Source organism: Lepisma saccharinum, chromosome 30, assembly GCF_977018435.1.
Source record: "Lepisma saccharinum chromosome 30, izLepSacc3.1, whole genome shotgun sequence".
In the NCBI taxonomy this organism is placed as follows: domain Eukaryota; kingdom Metazoa; phylum Arthropoda; class Insecta; order Zygentoma; family Lepismatidae; genus Lepisma; species Lepisma saccharinum.
In genome coordinates, this window is record NC_139258.1 from 1,502,162 (window position 1) to 1,528,151 (window position 25,990).

At 39.7% G+C, this 25,990-nt stretch overlaps 1 protein-coding gene across 1 annotated transcript in view; it reads right to left on the reverse strand.

Annotated features, from left to right (window-relative positions):
• Positions 1 to 615: 615 nt before the first annotated feature.
• Positions 616 to 25,990, reverse strand: part of LOC145981859 (uncharacterized) — a 50,866-nt gene continuing 25,491 nt past the window's right edge. Inside the window, exons 2-3 of the mRNA XM_083115309.1 lie at positions 8,315 to 8,683; positions 616 to 4,097 (exon numbers count right to left, since the gene is read on the reverse strand). Coding sequence (XP_082971435.1) covers positions 1,168 to 4,097; positions 8,315 to 8,683 — 3,299 coding nt within the window. The 3' untranslated portion in view covers positions 616 to 1,167. The remainder of the gene's footprint in view (positions 4,098 to 8,314; positions 8,684 to 25,990) is intronic.

Here is a 25,990-nt window from a genome sequence, read left to right on the forward strand (position 1 = left end):
GGAACGGATTTATATGTATAAAAAATGTTCTGAATATGTAAATACATATTTAGTTATTTTCACCAAAAGAAGGAGTTAAATATGGACTTAAATTGTAAAAAAATACCTTTTTAATAATATAAGACACTACACGAGCTACATAAAATACAGTACGCTTATTGTAATTGTGAAACAATATACAAAATGTATTTTTATTTTCTGTTTCTAAAACAATGATTAACAAAAATCTGTTGTAAGTGTTCGAACGTGAATTTCCATCTGTTGTCTCTTAAAATGGATTTATATGGACTAAAACTGCGTTCAAGACGCAGGAAGTAATGAGAGTGTGTTTCAAATTTGTCAGTTATTCGCAAGAAATTCATCCAACTCTTTCGGTCACATGGGGACATGTAGTAGTTATTGCGCGAATATGGAGTATATGTTGAGAAATGTTCTGAAATATTGGAAATAATATGTAAAAATAACTAAAATATGAGCTAAAACCTAATATATGTACAAGTATGGAAAATAGAAACTTAATTTTTTGGCTCTACATACCATGTTGCGCAAAGATAATACAAAATATAACTTATTTCAGCTTCATATATAAATATGTATTTACATATAAATCTGTTTATAACGAAGTAGTTGAACAATGAAAGAAGTATTACTTGTAAATCTTTTGGTTGATGCACTGTCGGCTACTATAGTAGTGCCAAGACTTCTGAAACCTCGGAAAATATGCGAACTACGGGCTTCCCTGGCGACACTAGCGCCACTGCTCCCAGGCCAGGGTTTCAAATGCCGTGGCGAATCTGTATGCTGACACAAGAAAATGTAGAACAACACGGAAAACTGGTAATTAATATGTAATGAATTACACTGGTCTGTGCATTAACTATATATTGATTTTGATCAGTCTCAATGTACATAAAAATGTAGAAATTGATAAAAAATAATACACTGTATATACACAATATGCACACTTCATAGAGTGGTATGCTGTGGAAGGGCCTTAGTCATTCCCTAAAACAGTATTTACATCATTTAGGTGCTGGTAAGGAATGTGGACTAAAGGCCTTCCATTGGCACCAGTTTTTGCGAAAACTCTTATTGTTATGGCAGTAAGTTTCAGAACTTCTTACATCTTCTCGTCGGTTATCCTTTGACTTGTCCATCTTGCCCACATTAAGAACGACTCTTGCTGCTGCGACGAATTCTTATAGCACGATAACCTCGACTGTAATTGTATCCTGAAGGTGGCTCTGCCGAGTAAGACGTATCCGGAATGCCGTTGCGAATCTGTGCTTCTTTTTCCAATTGCGTGATGTCCAATTCGATACTTGGAACAATTTCAACAGAAGATCTGTCCACTTCCGCTGTCCTGGAAGAATCAAATTGGTCTCCCAACCTGAAAGGTTGTGGTGAGCTGAATGTGTTCAGTTCTGAATCTTCCTCGACAGCTTGACTCTGACCTTGTGCCGAATTGAAATAGAGTCCTTGTAGTTCCTCGTTGGTTCTCAAAGGAGACAGGTGCTGCTGTGAAAAAGTGTCTTCTTGTCTTTGCCCTCCCGAACTGTCTACGTCATAGAACAAGGCTGCATTGTTGAATCCGTTCAAATTATTCGCTTCGGAGTTGGCAACAGGCTCTTCTTCAAACGATTGGTCAGGGACTGGGTAATTGTATGCCTCCTGATCGGAAGAGGGGAAAGACTCCTTGTATTGCTGCTGGTAAAAATCTCTCGACGGTTCCGAAGGCGCTAGAACAGGCCTTTGTGGTGAAGGACCAAAACTTGACACAGACTGCTGTGGTTCTTCAAGAGGAGGATTATAACTTGGTCTATGATATGGACTTTCAGATACTTGCAGAGGGGGACCGTAACTTTGAGATGGCGGAGAGGAAGGTGGGTTATATGACGGTCCTGAGGATGGACCCTGTGGTGGTGGAGCATAAGAGGGTCTTGGAGAAGGATTCTGTGGTGGTGGAGCATAAGAGGGTCTTGGAGAAGGATTCTGTGGTGGTGGAGCATAAGAGGGTCTTGGAGAAGGATTCTGAGGTGGTAGATAATAGCTTGGAGAAGGACTCTGAGATGGTGGAGCATAAGAAGGTCTTGGAGAAGGACTTTTAGGTGGTGAACCATAGCTTGGGGAAGGACTTTGAGGTGGTGGAGCATAAGAAGGTCTTGGAGAAGGACTTTCAGGTGGTGGACCATAGCTTGGGGAAGGACTCTGAGATGGTGGAGCATAAGAAGGTCTTGGAGAAGGACTTTGAGGTGGTGGACCATAGCTTGGAGAAGGACTTTGAGGTGGTGGACCATAGCTTGGAGAAGGACTTTGAGGTGGTGGAGCATAAGAAGGCCTTGGAGAAGGACTTTCAGGTGGTGGAGCATAAGAGGGTCTTGGGGAAGGACTTTGAGGTGGTGGAGCATAAGAGGGTCTTGGGGAAGGACTTTGAGGTGGTGGAGCATAGGAGGGTCTTGGGGAAGGACTTTGAGATGGTGGCGCATAAGAAGGTCTTGGAGAAGGACTTTGAGGTGGTGGAGCATAGGAGGGTCTGGAAGAAGGACTTTGAGGTGGTGGGCCATAGCTTGGAGAAGGACTCTGTGGTGGTGGAGCATAAGAGGGTCTTGGGGAAGGACTTTGAGGTGGTGGAGCATAAGAGGGTCTGGGAGAAGGACTCTGTGGTGGTGGAGCATAAGAGGGTCTCGGAGAAGGGCTTTGAGGTGGTGGACCATAGCTTGGAGATGGACTCTGAGGTGGTGGTTGATAACTTGGAGATGGACTTTCAGGTTGTTGAGGCGGAGGAAGATATGTTGCAGCGGGTTTTTCAGTTTGGGGAGAATGTGAGGTAAAGGATGGACTTGGGGAAGGACTTTGAGGCGGTGGACCGTAGCTAGGAGAAGGCTTCTGTGGCTGTTGAGGAGGGGGTGGAGCATACGTAGGTCTTGAACTCGGAGAGGTGTATGTTGGTCTCGAAGAAGGACTCGGAGATGCAGAAGTATATGTTGGTCTAGAAGAAGGCCTTTGAGTTGGTTGAGGTGGAGGAAGATAAGTTGGACCAGGTTTTTGAGATGGCCTTGTACTCTCAGGTGGTGGCCTATAACTGGAAGCAGGCGTCTGAGGCCGTTGAGAAGACGAATAAGTGGGTCTAGCAGAAGATGGAGCGTATGTTGGTCTCGAAGTTGGATCCTGTGATGGTTCAGGGGGTGGAAGATACGTTGAAGCAGGTCTCTGTGGAGGACTATATGTTGTCTTCTGTGTTGGTTGAGTTGCCGGTGGGTAAGTCGGTCTTGGAGTCTGCGTTGGGCGTTGAGACGGTGACGTATACACTGGCCTGGTCTGTGGTCTTTGGGTTGGCCTTGGTGTCGGTCTCTCGGTTGGCCTGCTAGAAGGTTCTGGGGGAAGATACGACGATCCAACAGGACGTGATGTAGGTCTTGTTGTGGCAGGGCGTGAAGTGGTGTATGGCTTGTTTGTGGTGGGTCTTGTTGTGTAAGGCCTTCTCGTCGTTCTGGTGGCTTCAGTTCTTGAAGTTGTATATGTTGGGCGCGATGTGGAACTGGAGGGCTGAGGAGGTGGGAGGTAGGTGGATCCTGGTCGAGATGCAGTTGAAGGTCTTGTGGTGTATGGCCTCTGGGTCGTTGGTCTTGTGGTGTAAGGCCTCTGGGTCGTTGGTCTTGTGGTGTAAGGCCTCTGTGTTGTCGTGGTTCTTGTAGTGGGTCGTTGAGTGGTTGCCGTTGTTGTGTATCGCGTGGTTTCCGTTGGCCTAGCAGTGGAAGGCGTGAAGGGTTTTTCTGGCTTCTCATAAACATATCCACCATCTCCCGAGTCCTTGCTCAAGCTGCTGAAAGGGGTTCCAGCTGCCGCGCCTTCGTATATCTCGTGTCCGTTGCTGGGTGAAGACATTATGATTCCCGAGCCAGATGCAACTCGTCCGATGTCGTTGTTCTTGCTGAAGAACTGCTCCGACGTTGAACAGTCGACATTGTCCCACCAGTCGCACGTGAAATATTCCTGACTGAATATGGAACCATTGGGGCAGAGGAATGAGTTTCGGAGTGAATTCCCAGAGCAGACGTGAAACGCTTGACAACCAGCTTCCATGTCTGCGTAGTAGCCTGTAAGAAAAACAGGTTCAAATTATAAAAACAAGGAAATGCTATCAATTGTACTTTTTCATTTGTACTTAACTTTTTTAATTTCACACCTCGACGAAATAGATTTGGCAGTTCTCTTTCAACTGTTTTATTTTGTAACATAGTAATGTTTATGCTGTTTCTCTAAGAGTAATTTTCACCAAGATTTAGGCAATGATAATGGTTATTACAAGGGTTGGATAAAAAGTAATGGCAACACTGGTATAATTGGTACTTGACTGTATTGGCAGAGGAGCACGTGTTACATTCCTTCAACGTAATCGCCCCTCATCTCTACGACCTTCTGTCACACGTATGGAAGGCGTCGTACACCGTCAGCGCGTCCATCTCTGTCGATGTCCTATAGCACGTATGATGGCTTCGCGCGTGTCGTAGTGCTTCCCGCCCAGTGGTTCCTTCATTTTGAGAAAACGGTCGTAATCACACGGTCTCGTACCGGTGAATACGGCGGATGTTCCAGTACCTCCCACTACCAGTTATGCAGGAGCGCCGTCACATTGTTCGCAGTGTGACACCTTGCATTGTCAAGCAGGATGATGGGACACCGTGCCGTCGCTTCCTTCTTAATGCGAGACGAAGGTGGTGTTGCAAGAAGGTGCAGAAGTAGGCTGCATTGACCGTCTGCCTGAGAGACGTTGTTCTTCTTGCCTAAACATATTGTTAGGGCGCTTGCACTCTCGTCCTCTGCTTCAGAGCACTGCTGTTTTTGACCGAATAACATACAATCGCACCCCACTCACTATACTTCCTCGTCTGACATTCCTTTATCAGCCACGAAACGCTTGTGGCGCTGTGACTCACCCCTTTCACGGGACAGCAGTGTTGCCATTACTTTTTATCCAACCCTTGTATTTTGATTGCATACCATCATTTCTTAGTTAACCATCAAAATGATAGGTGGTGAGCAGGTTGAATTGAAAAATAGGGGCTGACACAGAGCATTTCCTGACATTCGGTACGAGACTCGGCGGCAAGCAGCTTAGCGTCAGCGCTTGTCTTCTCCGGTGAACGGGGTCCGCGAAAGTCGTACGCTACAGTCTGTTTTTTTCGCTCTCCCTGGCTTGGCTCTCTTTCCCTTTCTGTTGACGTTGCAGACTGACGCCAGTATAATCCTCCCTCTGAGAAGATTGTGGCTAATATGGCACCACAAAAGTTTACATTACAACAAAGGATTTATCTTGTCGAGTTCAGAAAGAGGAATTGTGGAGAAGTGCGATGACGTTTTGCAACGAAATTTCCTTGTGTTCCCGTTCCACATAGGACCACTGTATTAAAGATCGTAGAAAGGTTTAGAGTAACAGGGTCAGTTCTGAATAAAAGTGGAAAGCAAAATGGGGAAATCTAATAAATAAAGTATACAAAGACAATCCGCACACCATCCGTGAGTTAAAAGAGAGTATTGTACGAGAATTACAGTAGACGAACTTGCACGTGTAAATGCCAATTTCCTTGGGAGATGCCAGGAATGTGTTGCAGCAGAGGGACATCATTTTCAATACCTTCTGTAGTCAAGGTTAGTACACAATATGAAAACTGTAATTTTAATAGCCGACTCTAGCGACTGTCACGGACCCCGTTCACCGGGAAAGACAAGCGCTGACGCCGGCCCGCTTGCCGCCGAGTCTCGTAGCGTATGTCAGGGAATGCTCTGTACTATAAAAGCACCTATTAGGAAGGTCTAAACCTTGGCAACTCTATTATATGATATAATTTAGTAGTTTAGATATTCTGCAATATTCCAGTTAAATTGTGTGACAAATCAACTTCCGTTGAAGCTGTACTGTTTTTTCCTGTAGGCAAGAATGAGAGAACAACGCTGTATGCGAGTGTAATATGATAACGAAGAAAAGCTTAAATAACAAGAAATAATATTAGATCCAGTGGACGAAAATTAAAGTTTCTGATTAATATATTTGGTATTGTCATTGAAAGTTGGCGAAAATAAATAACCCTTGATTATACAGCAAATGCTAGACAAGTATATTTTCATTATTTAATTTTAGTACTTGGTAAGCCTTTGGGAGTGGAAGGGGGGGTCCGGGCCCCTTAGGCTTCGCTCTTAAATATGTCCTTGGCAGTGCGGTAGAACAGTTTTGTCTCAAGAGTCATTGTACAACGTTAGCTTTTGTTTAGACAGATACACATCAAATTATTGTTAAATAAACCAATTATAAAAACTAAAACTGCCTTCAAATAAGTTCGGTGGAAATAAATATCACTCGATTATGCAATAAATGTTAAACAATGTATATTTTCATTATTTAATTTTTGTAGGGGCAGGAAGGGTAAAGTGGCCAATGCGGGCAAAGTGGCCATGTGAGTTTTCTTCGCTGTATAGTGCTTCCGCCACGCGGGAGGCGGGTGAAACAGTCGCCACGGATGCTGTGAGTGTTGTCTGTGGCTTTGAAGCGGGAGGCTGCACTTTTCTAGATGTGAACTCATTTTATTGTTTTTCCGCAAGTCTGATTTTAGCTAAGTGGTACAAATTGTTGATTATAGCTAAATAATAGTAAGTGTTATAATTATATGCTCTTGTGCTGTTTGATCAGCGTGAAATAACCTTTTAAATGATGTGTGTTTGAAAACTCTGTCATGTAGGTTAGACGTTAGACCACAGTTTTTGTAATGACGTCATTCCGGGCAAAGTGGCCGCGAAAGAGACAAACTCGAAAGGCAATGAAGGATGGATTAGATGTTCAAAATGTAAGAAGTGGGCACATGAAGAGTGCGCCGGTTGTGACGAAGAAGATGATGAGTTTGAGTGCGAATTTTGCAAATAGGCCTACGCCTAATCCTTTATTGATAGACTATTGATTACGAATTACTATTTACTTTATCTTGTAATGATTTCAACTTAAAAACATAATACTTATTCTTAATGTGTATTACTTCAGCTTGTGTTGATTAAATACACACACTGAATCAATGTGATTTGTTCATTTACCTATGCAAGTAAAATGGAAAGGGGCTGGCCACTTTACCCAACCTCGGCGGGCAAAGAGGCCACTTCGTACTTTTTTTTTTAAAATTGTACATTTCCAAACAACAAGAATTAAAAATAATGAAGTAGAAATTGGAAGTAAAGTTATTATACTTACTATTGGTCTATGTTTCTATAACTTTGCTGATTAAAAAGGTATGATAATAATTCATCAAACGTTCTCTCTCTCTTTCTATCTCTCTCCCTCTGTTTTTCAGGGAGAGAGGAAAGAGAGAGAGAGAGAGAGTTCTTTCTTTTCTTCTTTCTGTCCTCTTTCTTTCTTTAAAGAGAGAGAGGGAGAGAGATAAAGAAGGAGAGAAGGAAAGAAGAAAGAATGAAGGAAGGAAAGAAGGGGAGAGAGAGAGGGAGAGTCCTTTCTTCTTTCCTTCTTTCTCTCTTTCTTTCTTTCAAGAGAGAGTGAGAAAAAAAGAAGGGAAGAGAGAGAGAGAGAGAGAGAGAGAGAGAGAGGAAGGAAAGAAAGAAAGACAGAGTGGCCATTTTACCCTTCCTTCCCATACTTGGTAAGTTTTTCGGGGGGGGTCCGGACCCCCTAGACCCCACCCCCAAATACGTCCTTGAATTTGACTACTAAGATTGACTGTAAATCCAATACATGAAGGGGGAGGATATAGAGGAACGTCATTCCCTAGGTAAAAAAAATTGCATGACTTTCACCGTTTCAACCAAGTTTAGTCAAAAGGTCTAGTCCCCGATGGCGCAGTGGTAGCGTCTTTGCCTTGTAATCAAGGGGTCCCGGGTTCGATACCCACTTTAAACTTTAGGTCCAGTCCCGATTAGCCTTACTGTGCATAAAGTGGACTTAAAAACACCAAATCAATCATCTAAAGGTCTAGCCGACATCTTACTACCATGGGCGTCCGGAAGGGGGGGGGGGGCAAGGGGCGCCGTGCCCCCCTGGAAAATGAAAGTCAACCAAAAATGTTGTATCTCACACATACAATTGCATTCTAGCCACAATAATATGTGTTAATTATTGCATGAACACCATAAATTCAAAATTAAGCAATTTTTTTTAGGGAACAATTGGGGAAAATGTGCCTTGTTTGCCCCCCCTGGAAAAAAATACCTTCCTTGCCCCTCACTGGAAAAAGATCCTGCGGACGTCCATGCTAACTACATACTAACTTCCAATTCTTGAAATTGTACGCTTTTCGCACAGGTTTCTACCCAAACTTACCAGTGGCCCTTCCATCACAAGAAAATCTGGTGTCCGGAATCTTATTGTGCACGGGGTAGTCCTCCCCCGGTTCCCCGGGCACCGACTTCCGGATGTCCCATTTGCTGGGGTCATCGTCGTCATGATGATGATGATGGTGGTCGTCGATCCTGTTGCCCGGGGGGCGGGCGGACGCCGAGCCCTGGTTGGCAGCGGCACCGAAGAGCAGCGACCCGTCCTCCACCGGGGACTGGTAGGTAAGGGGGTTCTCGGGGGCCTCCTGCTTGTAGGGCCCCTCCTCCCCTGGGGGCTCGTGCTCCAACTGGTTTTCAGGCGTGCTGTACTCGTACCCCTGGCCGTCAGCGTTGGGAACCAGGACTGACAGAAGGGCTGCAAAGATGAGATACATTTTTATTTATTTATTTCGGCTTTGTAAGTGCATGGGCGTAGCTTGTAGCCTAACTTTGGAGGGGCAAAATCGAACTTGGGGACTTAAGGGGGTGAATCAAACTTGAGACTTAATTTTGGGGGGCAGAATCAAACTTGGGAGATAACTTTCAGGGGCAGAATCAATTTTGGGACTTACCATTGCAGCTCTGAATGAAACTTGGGACTTAACTTTCGGGCAGAATCAATCTTGGGACTTACCATTTGGGGGCTGAATGAAACTGGGGACTTCACTTTCGGGGGGCAGAATCAAACTTGGGACTTAACTTTTATGGACAGAATCAAACTTGGGACTTAACTTTTATGGACAGAATCAAACTTGGGACTTAACTTTTATGGACAGAATCAAACTTGGGACTTAACTTTTATGGACAGAATCAAACTTGGGACTTAACTTTTAGGGACAGAATAAAACTTGGGACTTAACTTTTAGGGGCAGAATCAATCTGGGGACTTACCATTAAGGGGGCTAAATGAAACTTGGGACTTAACTTTTAGGCACAGGATCAAACTTGGGATTTAACTTTTATGGACAGAATCAAACTTGGGACTTTAATTTTAGGGACAGAATCAAACTTGGGACTTAACTTTTAGGGACAGAATAAAACTTGGGACTTAACTTTTAGGAGCAGAATCAAACTTGGGACTTAACTTTTAGGGGCAGATCAATCTGGGGACTTACCATTAAGGGGGCTAAATGAAACTTGGGACTTAACTTTTAGGGACAGGATCAAACTTGGGACTTAACTTTTAGGGACAGGATCAAACTTGGGACTTAACTTTTAGGGACAGAATCAAACTTGGGACTTAACTTTTATGGGCAGAATCAATCTGTGGACTTAACTTTTAGGGGCAGAATCAATCTGGGGACTTACCATTAAGGGGGGGGGGGGCTGAATGAAACTTGGAACTTAACTATTGGGAGCAGAATCAAACTTGAGACTTTGGGAGCCAGGATCGACAAGCTTTCCAGCCCGTAAAAAATCCAGAACTATTTTGCTAAATAACTTACATCATATAATATACTCTTCAGTACATTGCTACTCAGGTCACAGTAGGTTCATAAAAGTATCCTTAGTTTTTAAATTTAGTAACCTGAAAATTTGGGGGGGGGCAATGTTTTCAACTAATAACTAATAATATTATGAATTCAAGAGGTTTTCTCGTGCAATCAGCAGACTAATAATTATTAGTTATATAATAATTATTAGTTGATTATAATCGATGTTAACGGTCTCAATTTCAAAACACGACGAACCCACAAGGGCCCGGGTTCGAATACCGGCCTGGGCATGCGTGTCCATTTCGAGTGTCTATTCATAAATTTCATCATATCATCACTCGCAATTAGCCATACGAACCAAATCAATCAATCATTCATAGGCGTGCGCAGACACAGACCCTTTGATTAAGGGAGGCAAAAGCGTTGATGAAAGTTCAGGTCTTAAAGAAAACCTAATTTCATCTCACTGTTTTCGTTTTATTGTATTGATGGGTGTGGGTGTGTGTGTATATATAAGATTCCTATACACTAAATTTCTAGGTGAAAGTAACATAGGTGCATGAACGTCTGGAAGGGGGCAAGGATGGCCACACCTCCCCCTTAGAAAATAAATGTCAACCTAAAAGTGTAATTTCACAAGCATAATTTGATTTGTCATAGTAATTTAGATTAATTATTATAATGGGGATGGAGGAATGCGGGGTAATATGCCCCATGGAAATATTCCTTGATCACCCCTCCGTGGGAAAAATCTGCGAACGTCCGGGGGCAATTGCCCCCCCTCCTCCCCGTTCGCACGCCTATGCACCCAATCCATTTTCAACCACAGGTACGCATAATTATTTTTATATACAGTTGAAACTGCTTTATACATAACTCAGTTCTGCGTAATTCTCTTTTGTATGTAAATTACTGCAAAATATAATTTTAAAATGTGTTAATTAAATCTTATTTGTACGTAATGCATTTATACGTAATTCGGTGTTATGCGTACTAATTTTCACAAAATACAGTTGATTTGTACATAACCAAGCTACATCAATGCCACAGAAATGACAGTTTTCAGCTTCTACTGGTCGGCCATGAACAACAGAAAGTTCTTGACGAGAAAGTAAAATTTAAACGGGAAGTGGACGCTAATCCATGTAACGACCGCCATGTTAGGCAGATTTCAGTTGTATATTGGCATTTATCTTATTCGTATACTTTCAAGTTAAGAACTTGGATTAAATTATTTATACTTAATTGTTTTCATAATTCATGTATATATTTATGTTTTATATTATATATTATTCGCGTATTTTTGAAATATTTATTCAGAATTTATAGGCTAATGATTATCCCAAATAATATATGCAACGTATTCATTGTTTTTCAAGCACAAGTTAAATACATTTCTTCTTAATATCGATTTTTGTTCAACAATGTACAAGATTGAAGTAATTTGTCTTCGTTATAAACTAAATCTTTATTTAATCATTTTTATGTGCAAGGGCAAATATGATTTATTTGATAAAATGAGTTTAGTTATTTCTATATAGTTTAATATTGTAATATTATAGCAAAGTATTTCTCCCTCGTTTTCAATAAAATATCGTATTCCTATTGGCTGTTTATGTTAGGAGTGGGGGAACTACGCTTCGTGTTCTTGGCGATGTAAAACTTCCACGTTGGCATTTTTAATTGTTGCCAACCTGAACTTTAGCTTACTATCTCTAATTAACATTGATGTGTTATATAAATTATCAGTTTTTCTTGTGTTATTTTATGTTATGAGTTTGTATTGTAAGTTAGAACAATCTGTTATGCTGCGCCTCGCGCTTGAGGTAGGCAGTTGAGGTCTTGCTATTAACTGTGAAGGCGGTGCGCGGACTCTCGTGTTAAGTAAGTTGCTTATCACTGCCTGCGAGCGTGCATGACCCAACAAAATATATTTTTTAACTTGTGCGAATCAGTATATACGCGCGCGATTCGTGATTAAAGATTTTGGACATTTTAATTATAAAGTATTTGGAATTTTATTTACTGTCACGTGTCGCAATTCGGTGGTTTCCTTCCTGGAGGAAGGGTGGATCGTCTTAATCCCGATCCCTGGGTGAGAACTGGTGCTCCCAACTGACCAGCCGGAGCAAGGAGCGGTGTGTTGCCAAATCGGATCTCCATACCATGGAGTTAGGAGTGGTGGCACGTTGCATTGCATCCACATAATATAAAACTTAAATAGCCGCGGATTTAGACATCGCTTATACGATACTTTGCACCATTAGTGAAAGTAATGCTATTTTAGACGATTTTCTTTAAAAAAAATGAGAGAGTACTGTAGTATTTCAATATCAAATGTTCACTAATAAAGTGGCAAATATAATGTATTTAAGAATCAAAGTTTTAGATTCGTTAATTTATTACTTTATGACAGAAATAACATGTATTATACCTTGTTCCTCAAAAAAGATACAATTACAGTATTTTAATATTAATATGACATGCTATCTAAATCTGATTTGTAATTAAGGCTGGCTTTAGACGAAACATTTCCTTTAGCATTTTTGCTAGCATAAATGCTATGTAAATGCTTCCAAAAATCTCATAGCAGATCGTACTTTACACGAAATCATTTCATGTAACTTTTCGGCTAGCTTTTGCGATTACAATGTATAATATATATACAGCACGAAAGGCACATCGAGTTGCGCCATCTATGGGGAGTGCACGGCTTTTACAATTGAAACAACTAAAATATTCTTCCATACCTTAACAGTAAACGTTCTAAAGTATGTATTTAAGCAGCGCCATGCTTCTCTACCTAAAACCATTTAATACGAAACGTAATTCCTCTCGGTTCAATAGTTATCGTGTTTTAAAAATGTGAAGTGATACATTGTTTACATCTCACGCGGCCGCCATTACAACTTCACTCGTGTTCTGGAGGTCGCTTCTGATTGGTTACGCTACGAAAAATGCTACGGACCGAGCCTATCCTTGAGAAATGCCATGAAATATGCAATTGCATCTGAAAAGCCATAAGATTTGTCACTTTACACGGTAACATTTTGGTCATGCCATAAATGTTAAGAAAAATGCTAATGTAAATACTTTCGTCTAAAGCGAGTGTTATTCTCAGTTACACGTATTATTTTCTATATACACCCTACATACATATAACTCAGGTTCAACTGTACTTGACACGGATGGACACTAGTGCAGTTACATAACTACGCTTTATCATCTTTGCTAATTAGAACCGTAAAACCGTTACGACATCACTAGCTCTTCTCTCTTGATACGAAACCGCTGAGCACCATTGACCTTAAGTTGTGACTCTTGTCAACACTGGACGCCAGCACTTTCCGTGGCATTTGTGATACGCGAGTGTTGCAATCCGGTTCTGAAAGTCACGTTCGCTTCCAAAGTAAACCCTTGGGAGCTTCGTCTGATGCTCAGTGGAGCAGGTCGCCAAATTCATCACCGTTAGTGTGCACGAGAGCATCTGGAGTTACGTAATTTGACCAGTGTTCGCTTTGATTGCATCGTAGCAAAATCGGTCCAGTGGCCACGATTTGATCAAAACGAAGCTCTGTCATTGCTTATAGATAAGCAAAACTTTCTCCTTAACGAACAACAAATAGAATAGCTTATCATGCACGAAAGATAAAAAAAAAAGTAGCAGGGCAATAGCGATTGTGTAATAGACGTGTAATCAAGAGGTCCCTTGTTCGAACACCGGTGTAGACACGTCTTTTCTCTTTCCAAGTCATTTCGCTGCCCAAGTCTTCTCATACCATTTAAGTGTTAACCTCACTTTCACGAAAAATAGCCCGTGTTCCAAGGTGGCCAGTGATGTGCGTCTACGCGTAAACAACGATAGTCTATATTCTACACGTAGACTATTTTATACAGTAGATTACGTAATCTATGTAAACAACATGGCGAAAGGTGATAACTTAGCAAAGGGCGCCGTGGAATTAAAAGAAAATTATACTGCGTATCAGTTGCTGATGTGTGTGGAGAACTTTTCATCTTTCTTTCAAATTCGAACAATTTCTCACCTAGGAAGAAACCTAATATAGGAAATATTCTAGTGTTTTATGGGAAGAAGACCACTCTTGCCTCACGACTGCCATCTGTTGTTGTTTTTTGCATACTATTTATCTTCTTCCATAGTTGGTAATAGAAGAGAAGAGAAATTTATTGTAAATAGGATTCTTTTCATTTCGTTAAGAACCAATATAGTTGAAAATGTCACTTTCCTTTCATGAAAGCCTTGAAAATTAATTTTAATGCACTTTAGATTGTCTACGTAGTCTATGTAAACTACAACCCTATGTAATCTACGCGTAGATTACATGTAGACGTAAACTTAAGTCTACGGCACATCACTGAAGATGGCCCACATTACGAAAATCATATTACTATTTTACACAGCTAAGAAATGACACAACATTAATATGCTCAGCCCCCTTCAGGTGCACCATGCAGAAAACTAACTGTCACGGGCTGAAACAGCCATTTTATTTAAGTTATTGTGGAAGCCCAGCCGTCGTAGGGACTGTCCAGACCACTCCTCCACGGAAGTCGGCTATTCGTCGTTCTTTACTGTACAGTGGGATCCAGGAGTATTACCGTGCAAATTGTCCATCACCATGTTCGTGCACTTTATTTGACCCAATAAAAGCTTCAAGAATTAAAAGAAAACTCAAAACAAGCTGTTGACACCTTCTGCATCAGCATACATAAAAATCCATTGCTTAAAAACACATAGGATGTAAGAGAAAAATTAATGAAAATAGTCATGGACAATTTGCACGGTAATACTCATGGATCCCACTGTACATAATGCATGTCAACAATCAAAAGTTTGACACCAACAATTTTCTCTAAGATGTAGAAACGTGAATAAACATGAATAAATATTCTGCAAATTAGATTTCGAAAAGTGGTTCCCAGCCTTGTTTACCAAATGAGTTGCAGAAAATTGTACGTAATTCAATAAGAAAGGACTTCCTGTTCAATCAATGTTACTGACAGAAATTCTCAGAAAGAAAATCTTCCGGCGATAATTGTTTAAAAAAACCTGAGAACTTGAAGTCATTTTGAATCTAGCTGTTTTCATAGCGGAGATATCGCACGCGATTTGGCGGGAGTTGGCGTTCGCGAGGCCGCCAAGAGTGCCGCCGTCAAGCGCACAAAAGGGAAAGAAATACCTTATAAGCCGTGCGCCACCTTGGGAACAGATGTAACGGTTTTGTAATTTTTTAAGTTACACGCAATGTTACAAAATATTCATTTGGTACACGTTGTTAATTAGTTATAGCCTAGGAGTTAGCGCATTTGTTTTAATTTCAGAAATTTCTCTCTCATTAGCGATTTGTAAATTGCCCTCCAAGCAAGTAGGGTCACATTTCGTTCACCTACCTTAGTACATCCTGTACTGTATTTTGCAGACTAACGAGGCAGGGACGTATCTAGAAATATGTTTCGGGGGGGTCCGTCTCAGGAATAATAATAATAATAATAAAATATTATTAAATATTAAATTTAAATAAATAAAAAATAAAATATTTATATTAAATCAAATTAATACTAATTACAATACATAAATTAAAATTATATTATAATGACACGATTAGGTAAAAAAGACTGTATTAGAATAGAGATAACAGCGCATATTCATTACGTAGCTTCTGTAGTTAAGATCGGAATAACTTACATAAAAACAAGTGCCCTGGCAATTAAATTAATGTTAAACAGATGAATAATTGAATATTTATCGAATAACAAAAATGATGTTACATGTAGTTGGAGAAGAGTAAGTTTCTGATTAATATTTTATGCATATTATTCTGAGTAGTAGTGTACATAAATCTTCTTTTTAATGTCATGTATGATAAAAATATAATCCTTGCCTTCTAAAATGTTCAGAAGAAATTAATAACCATCGATTATGCAACAAAAGATAATATTTTCATTACTTAATTTTAGTTCTTGGTAAGTCTTTTGGGGCGTCTGGACCCCCCCCCCCAAATATGTCCTTCCTGTCCATCAATGCCGTATGATCCCAATATAATCCTTGTCTTCCAATAATTTCAGAGGAAATTATACAACAAATGCTAAACGAGTATATTTTCATTATTTAATTATCGTACTTATTAAGTATCGGGTTGGGGGGGTCCAGATCCCCCGAAATACGTCCTCCGTGTCCTTAAAAGCCGTATGATCCCAATATAATCCTTGTCTTACAATAAGTTCAGAAGAATTTATATAACAACGACTAAACGAATAAATTTTTCATTATTTAATTTTATTACTTGATAAATCTTTCTGGGGGGGTCAGGACTCCCTTAACCCCCCTAAATACGTCCTTGTACGAGGCTCTGGCGTCTAAATTCGGGCAGTATATTCCTCTGTCATTGTTCTTTCATCTATTTTATCATATCACCATTCATCTATATCTTCGCAAATAGCGAAAAGTGGCAGAAACGCCAAGTAAATGAATCAAATCATTCATTCATTCGGCCTCCCCCATGGCGCAGTGGTATCGTCATTGCCTTGTAATCAAGGGGTCTCGGGTTCGATACCCGGTGGAGGCACAAGTGGTTCGGATCCCACTTTAAACTGTAGGTCCAGTCCCGATTAGCCTTACTGTACATAAAGTGGACTTAAAACAGCAACTCAAATCATTCATTCATCTTTGAATATAGGAAACTTTGTGGAACAACAAGACGTCTGCCAAGTTGAAGACCATGGGAAAACGAAAGGCAAAGATCTTGGAATAATAGCAGGAAATAAAAGTTAGTTAAATATGCTATTTTGTTCACAAAATATTCGCCTGAATCGTATTGAGGAAACGATTCGTGATTGCATCGTATTGCTGTTAGCGATTTACTCCGCAGTCACACTGATGCATGCTGGGTAGGCAAAGCGTAGCGAACATTTTCATCACGGTTCTTCAATCGCCACATCAAATTTTACCTTTCTCGCAGGCAACCATAAAAGAAAGGAAAAATGTTTATACACTTTCGAAAAACATATGCAAAAACATCGTTCCGTGCAGTTTTTATTTTTCTTAACTTTTTGTAACGCGTTACATAAGGTTGGTATTTCAGTTGCGATCCTCTTTTGTCCGAATTGTGACTTTTTGAACTGAGCAATGTTGCGTACAATTGCATGATATTGCAATTTCCAGCTCTTCTGAGATAATCGCAGAACGTTCACTTGAAATATTTGCGCAGTCATTTGTTTTTGTACCGGAGGAATTAGATGGGGTAAAGCTTCTCATTCTATTAAAGGCATTTTCTGTAATTTATTTCAAAGGTCGACATCTGTCACAGCTTAATGCTCTAGAATCTGTGTCAACCACAGAGCTGTGTGGGTGGTGTCTTGGATATTTAAAAAATGGAAAGTGGCTTTTCATCTTATCAATCTGTAGAACATTTACCATGCAATTTTCTAAATTTTATAGAAACAGTCTTCGGCTGAAATCAGTGGCGTGCCCAGAAGTATCGAGAAGGGGGGGGGGGGGTACGTAAGCTTTTTGTAGTAGTCAGTCCTCATTTTTCCATCTTTTCCTGTCTTTGAAGTTCTGTTTTTAGGAATGCTGGACCAAAGAGGGGGGGGGGAGTTATGACGCTCCCGGGAGCGCTTTTGCTTTTTCCAGTCAAGTTGTGAATGCGGGTTCATTTCTTGCTCTCTGATTGGCTGTTGGAAAGTTACGGTGCTCTGATTTTGAGAATATCTTATTTGCGCTGTACGTTAGGTTAGGTTAGATTAGATTAGAAAGCAGCAAATTTACGCTGAAAATAGGAAATAAGATATTCTCACAATCAGAGCACCGTATCTTTCCAACAGCCAATCAGATAGCAAGAAATGAACTCGCATTCACAAGTTGACTGGAAAAAAAAAATTCGCCTTCCGGGCACGCCACTGACTGATATGGAAGTTATGGGGAGTTGTTACCGTTATTTATTTTTCTACTTTACTATATAGCTTTTTTCCAGTCTTACGGCTGGCGCTCCACATGCTTTCAAGGGAAGTGAGGAGCAAGGAAGAGACCAATCCAGCACGATAAGAAACTCAGCAGCCTGTAGAACGAGGTGCACGTAGTAGTTCCTCCCCTCGACGTCGTAACTCTCTGCGCCACCGCTGTTGTCTGGTTGGACTGATGCGTATTTCCCGCTCCCCACTTCCCTTGGCAGCATATAGAGCGTCTGCCCTAAGAGTAGAGAAGACCTATACTCGGTGCGAAGATTCCGCCTCTTCTTGGCTCCTCTCAATGTGTCTGTTTTGTTCCTTATTTTATTTTACGTCGTGTTTCCCGTTGGTTATTCGCAACGATAAGGAAGAATGATGATTAGATTAAATCGATGTCTCTTTCGCAACTCTCATGTTACAGGGCCAGGATTTTGATAACATTCCATCTTTTAACTGGTGCAGCGTACACATTGCTAACTAGTACAGAAATCCTGAACACCCTCCTCAGGCTGAAGAAATGTAATTTTTTGGGTCATTTTTTGGTCATTTTTAGGTCTTTTTTTACATTTTGCGTCACTTTTAGGTCATTTTTTAAAAAAACTTTTGTGTCATTGCATGCTGAAACATAAGAAGTTCAACAATTTCTGTTTTGTCTGAATGTTATCTTGCGATACTTACTCTATGTTTAACTACCAGATCAACAAAGCCTGTCTGAAAATCGTGAAATGCAACATTGTCGAGTTTCTTATTCACAGTCCGTACAACACACCAAGGTGAAGAAGCAATATATATACAGGGTGAGTCATAAGTCTCCATACAAATGGTGAAAACAGTGATTAATGTATATTTTTCCTTTTCAGGCAGGTGAACCAATGAAAAAGAGATGCCACTAACGAAGGAAGAACGGATTGACATCATTCTGTTGACTGGGAGTGGTACCACGCGTCATGTAGCACGTACATTCAATGCAACCCACAGAACGCAGATAACCTATGACACCGTGGACAAACTTATCAAGAAATTCAGAAGGACAGGTTCTGTCGCCGACGAAAGCAGGCCTGGAAGACCAAAGACAGCAAAGAGATGAAAGGAGGGTATCGCAGGTGCCAAGGTGTCATGGGCCGGACCTTGTGGCCGAGTGGTTAGCACATCACGCTGCGACGCCAAGGGTCCCGCGTTCGAATCCCGCTCGGGCTTGGTTGCTTGTGAATGTCCATTCATCAATTTCATCGTTTCATCACTCATTCCCATCTTCGCAAATTAGCCAAGAGGCACAAAAAGCGAAGTAGAAACAATCAATCAATTTTTTTGCAAGAAAACTGTGCGCCTGTGATTTTGTAAGACGCTTGTGTGAGTCATGTATCAACCTAGATGCAAATCAAAGTGTTCCTGCAATTCCAGCTTCTTCACTTTCGCATCCACTCCTCTCCGCCGGTGGACAAATTGCCTCACTTGACCTTTGAACTTTCGCTCGCATTCCAGGTCAAGAGACAGTCATTTGTTTCACGGAGTGACGTTTTGTAAACACTGCTGTGGGAAGCCTTTTACCACTCAATGTCGCCGTATGATGTCAACAGCTTAGCCTGCGGTCCCGTGTGAACATGTTGCATTTGCCACACGAAAACCGTGGCACGTGATCCATGTTACGTGAAGAAGTGTGTCGTCCTAATCCGCCTGCTTGGCGAAGATGATGAGCTAATGTGTGTAGTTGTTTCCCGTGAATTCTTAATGCTTCGTTTTTTTTTTAGTTTAGAATTTACTAGCAGCTTGCGTTACACCTGGGGCTCCATCAGGTAGTGTTACCAGGTCAATTTTTACTTTGAACAGTCTTTTCTTTCTAATTGTCTCTCAACTTTATCTTTGCGTAATGAAATAAAAATGTTTATACAGTACTTAATAAAATTATGTTAATCATTGAAGATGATATTATTTACATGCTTTGAAACAGATATTCGGACTTGGCAAGAAAACAACTTGCAAACTGAACAAATATGTCAATCAAAATTTCATACTATATTTTGCACTTATTTTTAAGACTTAAAAGTCACAATGCTTTCGCCGCTGTTTCCCACGACGATTTCTCAAGCAAAGTATACTTTGAAGTTGTCAAAACTGGCACGGGAGAAATGTTTCGCTACAGTTTGATGCTTTTGACTTTTCCAGCTTATTTGTCAACGACTTCTCCACTTTGCTGTCTGCGCAGGCATACCTCCTACCGAACGTGAACATTTGCGTGCGTGCTGTAAAATGGGAGGATATGTTGCCGAGACTTTTCTTGTCATCTGATCCTTTAATATCAACGGTTTGGCATCTTCCATGGAACGGACCACTTTCCACAGGGGTAATTGAAACTTCTGAACTTACCACTTCCTGCTCAGTGAGTACAGTGGGATATTGAGTATTAGAGTGCAAATTGTCAATCACCATGTTCGTGCCCTTTATTTGACCCAACAAGAGCTTCAATTATTGAAACAAAACTCAAAACAAGCTGTTGACAACTTCTGTACCAGCATACATAAAAATCTATCGCTTAAAAACACACAGGATGTAAGAGAAAAATTAATTAAAATAGTCATGGACAATTTGCACGGTAATACTCATAGATCCCTCTGTACAAGGATTAGACAACGAAGTCAACGGCAAAGATAATGGTAGGCAAATTGTCCACCACTATTTTCATTACTTTGTTATTCTACATCCTGTGTTGTTTTAAGGAATGAAACAATGTTGGTTGGAAGCAGGCATTACCCTCTGCTTATTGACGTCATTATTTCAATTCATTGTCATCACATTTTTTTTTTTTACAGACCGAATTAAAATGGTGGTGGACAATTTGCCTACTGTTTCTTTTGCCGTTGGGTGAACATAACAGCAGCGATGACTGTGACAGGGATGATCAGATTAATGAGTACGTTGCTTCTACCATATTGCCTTATTTTTAAATGTTTTTGGAGTGTGTATAAATACCATTAACATTTCGAAATAACAATATAACAACAATTTAATGCATTCCTGAAGGTGATTTGGTAGGAAGTCTTCGTTTGGCGTTAAATATTTTTGAACATTAACTATATATTTTCACTCTTATCATTGTTAATATTATTATTTAATCTATATCTGGGAATGTACCTGTCTTCAAAGTGTCTCGCTTCGTATTACTGTTGTCCAAACTGTTTATTGAAATAGGTCTACAATTTTTGCATAAAAATCTAAATAGTCTTACGCATTTGCCGATTTTTTTGCATTCTACTTCACTGTACATTGTCGGGGATGATTTTATTTCCGACTCCATAAAAATTAGTCACCATTTGTCACAAATGTTTTCCTCATGTAAACGTTTTAAAGCAAACAAGTATTGTTTCGAATAGACTGGGATGCATAAGTATTACTGAGAAAATTTTCCCATTATGTTCATTCTCTTTGTTTTATGCAATGAGAGCTTCAAAAATTGAAACAAAACGTCAGACAAGCTTAGTTTAAAATAAGTGAGATGAAAGAGAAAGAATATGGACAACTTGGTGAGCAATATTTGTACAGTGGGATTCATGAGTATTACCGTGCAAATTGTCCATCACCATGTTCGTGCGATTTATTTGACCCAATAAGAGCTTCAAATATTAAAATAAATCTCAAAAGAAGCTGTTGACAACTTCTGCACCAGCTTACATAAAATCCATCATTTAAAAACATATAGGATGTAAGAGAAAAATTAATGAAAATAGTCGTGGACAATTTGCTGTGCAATACTAGTGGATCCCACTGTACATCACTTTAAGTATGGAAAAAATTAAACGTTCTTAATTCGTTTTATAACACTTCGATGTCATATAAATGTGTGACTATAACGATAACAGTCGGTGATGGAGAAATATTGATACCTCATCTAGGATTTGATTCGTAAAATAATCCTAGCCAGTCTCTGTGCACGCTCTACGTTTTCTAGAAATTTCGGTTTACACTCACGCGCTAGCGGAGATGCCGACATTTTCGACCAGTTTGGATCGTTTGGAGGTTTCGAATGTGCAACACTGTATCAAGATTACGTTGCAGACTAAACCGTTAAAAGTCAATGGTTTTCGTGAGCATTGTTTGCAATCTGAAAGCTCCGAGCTTGTGTTGTTCTTTCCTTCGCGACTACAGGTGCCCTGGACAGAGCTGCGAATGAATCGAGGAACAGACCTTGAACCAAGAGCGTGTTAATTTCGTACTGCGTAAAAGAGTGTGGTTTTTGGTTACTTGCCGTGCTACTTCTTTGTGTAGTTGCAGTGCGTGTGTTGTATATAAGTGAGGATATTGAAATGCCAGCCACAAAGTTCACGTTAGAACAAATAATTTTTATGTATGACACTTACGTGAAAACAGACTCGTGTCGAGACGTGTGTAGGCAATTTGCACAGAAATTCCCTGGTGTTTCACTTTCAGGTAGAGAAACTGTTAGACGTCTTGCCCTTACATTACAAGAAACCGGATCGTTAAATTTTAGAACCCCTAAGCAAAAACGACGAATTCTAACCGAAGAAAATCTCGACGAAACTGGGGCAGCGTTAGAACGCTCTCCAAACAAAACTCTAAATTTCATCAAACGATGCCAGGAATGGTTGAACATCACTTTGAACAACTCTTATAAAACAGGTTAGTGCTCGTTTTGCAATATTATAAATATCTGCATGCTAGAGATATGTCCATGAAAATAAGCGGGACGTTACTGGTCGAAAATGTCGGCATCTCTGCTAGCACCGCCCGCCACTCTTCTCCCGATCTCTCGGCCTCGCAAGGAACTGGATGCACTGTAGTTAATTACAATTTTTAATGTTAGATTTGCCACTTCTAACAAACAACATACAGGTCGAACAACTTACAAAACATCATGCCACATGTGACTGTTATAAGTAAAAATCTTAATTAACTAGAACTCAAGAACAGCAAAGAAGTCACATCTTTCGAAAGAGTTACACTTCATAACCTTATACTCATAGGTACCGGGTTTCAGTCTAGATGTTCGTATATGTCTATGGTTCCGATCTTCCAACTTCTACGGATAAAGTAGATTTTTAAAACAAATTGTCCTGTTGTAGAAACCGTGCCGAGAAAATCTGTAGGAAAAGCAACAGGCCTGGCAACGCTGGGATTTGGCTTAACCGGTCTAACAAGCGACACATCACATAAGCATTTTGTGCTATATATATACAAGAACGTTATTAAGGTTTTAGAATCCAAGAAGAACTTTCAGTATTCGGCATTCGTCCTTGATGCCATATCTTCAACACACACGTGCATACTGATGAGACAGCAAAATAAATAAACCAGTTTATGAAAAGAATGATGAAAGTAGCATAGCCAGTTGGCAATTGGGTTATTATGTTGAATAATCTGAAACAAAAGAGATTGCATCTTCTCCCCAAGGGGAAGTGTTTCACAAGAGGCAATGAGGTAAGGTGAAAGTTCTCCCTCTTGTGGTGGGCAATAAAACTTTGAGATTGGAAGATGAGCTGGCTGTGATGTGCTTCTTGCGGGAATTAGATAATACTCGAATAAAAGCGTGGAAACGGAAGAACGAACGCGCTGCAATTTGTTGAACAGCCAACGACGAAGATAAGTGTTCTTTCGCTCTGCTTAGGGGTGCCCACAGGGAGGACTATGGCGCAGACTGCGCCATCGAGATTTCTGGGGGATTTTCCCCCCCCTCAAATAACATAAAATTCAACATTTATATTTTTTTCTAAAATATATCTAAAAATTTTACACCTTAAATGCACCATATTCAATCCATTAGATGAAGGAAAGAGAGTTCTTAGGCCGCGGTGCTCACAGGTGGAAATTTGACACAAGTTACCATTGCTGCTTTATAAATAGCGATTTGTAGATTTCCAAGGGAAATGTAAAGGGTAATATGGGTCATTCCATGTCAAATCATCCAGAATTTTGTGAAAATGTCACCCACCATCCCCGATTTTGATGAAATTCGGAATACTTATAGAACTTTTAATGCTGATTACAAAAATGACATTTTTTTTTAGATTGGTCAAGGGGTTCAGAAGTTACGCGCTTTTTAAAATCACCGTGTACGCCACTTGCGGCTCCACTTTGAATGACACGCATTAGGTTATAAATGATGGTATCTTCCCTCAGGTTTGCCGTAGAAACTTCAAGTTTGTTTTCTTTTGTTCAAAATAGTGTAAACTTTCATTTAAATAAGGTTTCAGATTATTGTATTAATTACCATGTATTATTATGTATAGTTTCATGTATTTTTTTAGAAGAAAAAATGACTAACTTCAAGAGCGAATTTCGTGCAATGCCCCCCCCCTTCAATTTCCTCCCAATTTTATATGTAGGTAGCTCAAAGTGTGTACTAATGCCTGATGGAAAAATTGGGATGGGCGGTTCAGAGACAGGGTGATAAAAAAATAATTTGCATCAAATGACATTAAAAGTTAATTTTGTTTAAAATGCTTATGTATTTAGCACAAAGCCTGAAGTACAGTATGTTTTAAGGTATACATTTCTGTTCACTATGTGTGAAGGTATGCATAGGTGTAACCTGGCGGGGGCAAAGGGAAGCATTTGACCCCTCCAAAATTTATAGATTAATTAAAATTTACCAGTTAAATATATATTGTGAACCTTCTGCCACTTGAGGAACAAACAAATAAAGAGTAATAATTGTGATTTTTCAAATGTATTTATCAAATAATCTTAAACACTATTTTTATGGGATGGAAAACTTTGTGATTCTTTCAACCCAAAGATAGTTCCCAAGTTACGCCCATGAATATAGTACTAATAATACTTACACTATTGTACTCTATGCATTGCCAAAGTTTCATGTACTATCAATTGTGCCCTACACATTTTAAAAGAATATTTTGACCATTTCGAACACACTAAAGTGTTTGACTTATCACTAAGTACATATGTCCTTCCATTTGTGTTGTTAAATGTCCACTGGACACAGAATATTTTGTGGTCAGTAGTAGGAAGTTGATGGACCAAGTGGATGCAAGAATTTAATTGCTGCATTTCCTTTATTTCGCATGGACTTTTGAAGCAATCTTACAAACAAGTTTTAGTCACACACACAAGCTACTGCATAACTATTTAGAGTTGGAATTCAGAAAGAACCTTCTTCACAACAGCCAAACCACACAGTTATACAAAACTTATTTCATCAGCTCTTATTATTTTTGCATTGACTGTTAAACAACTAGTGCTTCAAAGTAACTGATTGCAAGTAACAGTTACTTTTTATTTAGGAATTATAACTGTAACTAGCGACTGGAATTGCTGGCCTGGCAAGGAAGCTATGCTTTGTTGCATGCTAACTTTAGAACATCCATGCTTTACTTCAATTCATTTTTAATTACATGTGAAAACTTCAGTACTTTTGGTGGTCTGCTGCGTTCTTTTAGAATGTGGTTCTCAAGCTAGGAAAAGTCATTGTCAAAGGAGTGGACCTTGTTGATCTTGGAATGGAGGAGAAAGAAATAGGTGCAAGTGGAATCAATGACACCATATTCAATATACCGTGGTTAGCATACTAATGATTTCTTAATTAAAATCGTTCAAGCAAAGCTGAAACTGTGTTTCATCATTTATTTGCAGTAGTAATGTAAATATATGAAGGCATATTATCTACTAGAAACATAAATAAAACACTCAAGTCTTCATGATCATTGATTTTGTGTAATTTTTACACAAATAAATGATCATTAACTGTAAGTTACTTTCACAGTAATTGTAAAGTAACTCATAATTACTTTCAAAGTACTAGTAACTGTAACTGAGTTAGTTTTTAAATGAGTAACTGTAACTCGGTTACTTGTAAAAAGTAACTTACCGAACCTGTAGCCTAAGTTCAAAATAGTGCATACTACTTAATTTTCCTGGTTCTGTTGTTTAGTACTTTGCAATCGCTGACACATCGTACTGCGCATTTTGTCATTTCACTTTACATGATTAATAAGAAATGTATGCCTTGAATACTATTTCTAATTGGTACATCATTTCCGCACTTGATTTAACTGTTCCAACTAGCCCGTCACAAGAGTTTCTGTGGTATATAGCAAAATCTCCATGGAAAAACTTCAATCAGCACAAATGTGTATTATTAATTCTAACTTCATATTACGTATCCCCGTGAAGAGTAGCCAAAGAAAGAACTTCCATATTGAGATAAAATGCACAAAAAGAATGTTCTCGAAGATAATTTGCTAAACTTGGGAATGCTAATAATGATGATTATATTTCTTAAAAAAATTGAAGACAGTTGAAACTTACTT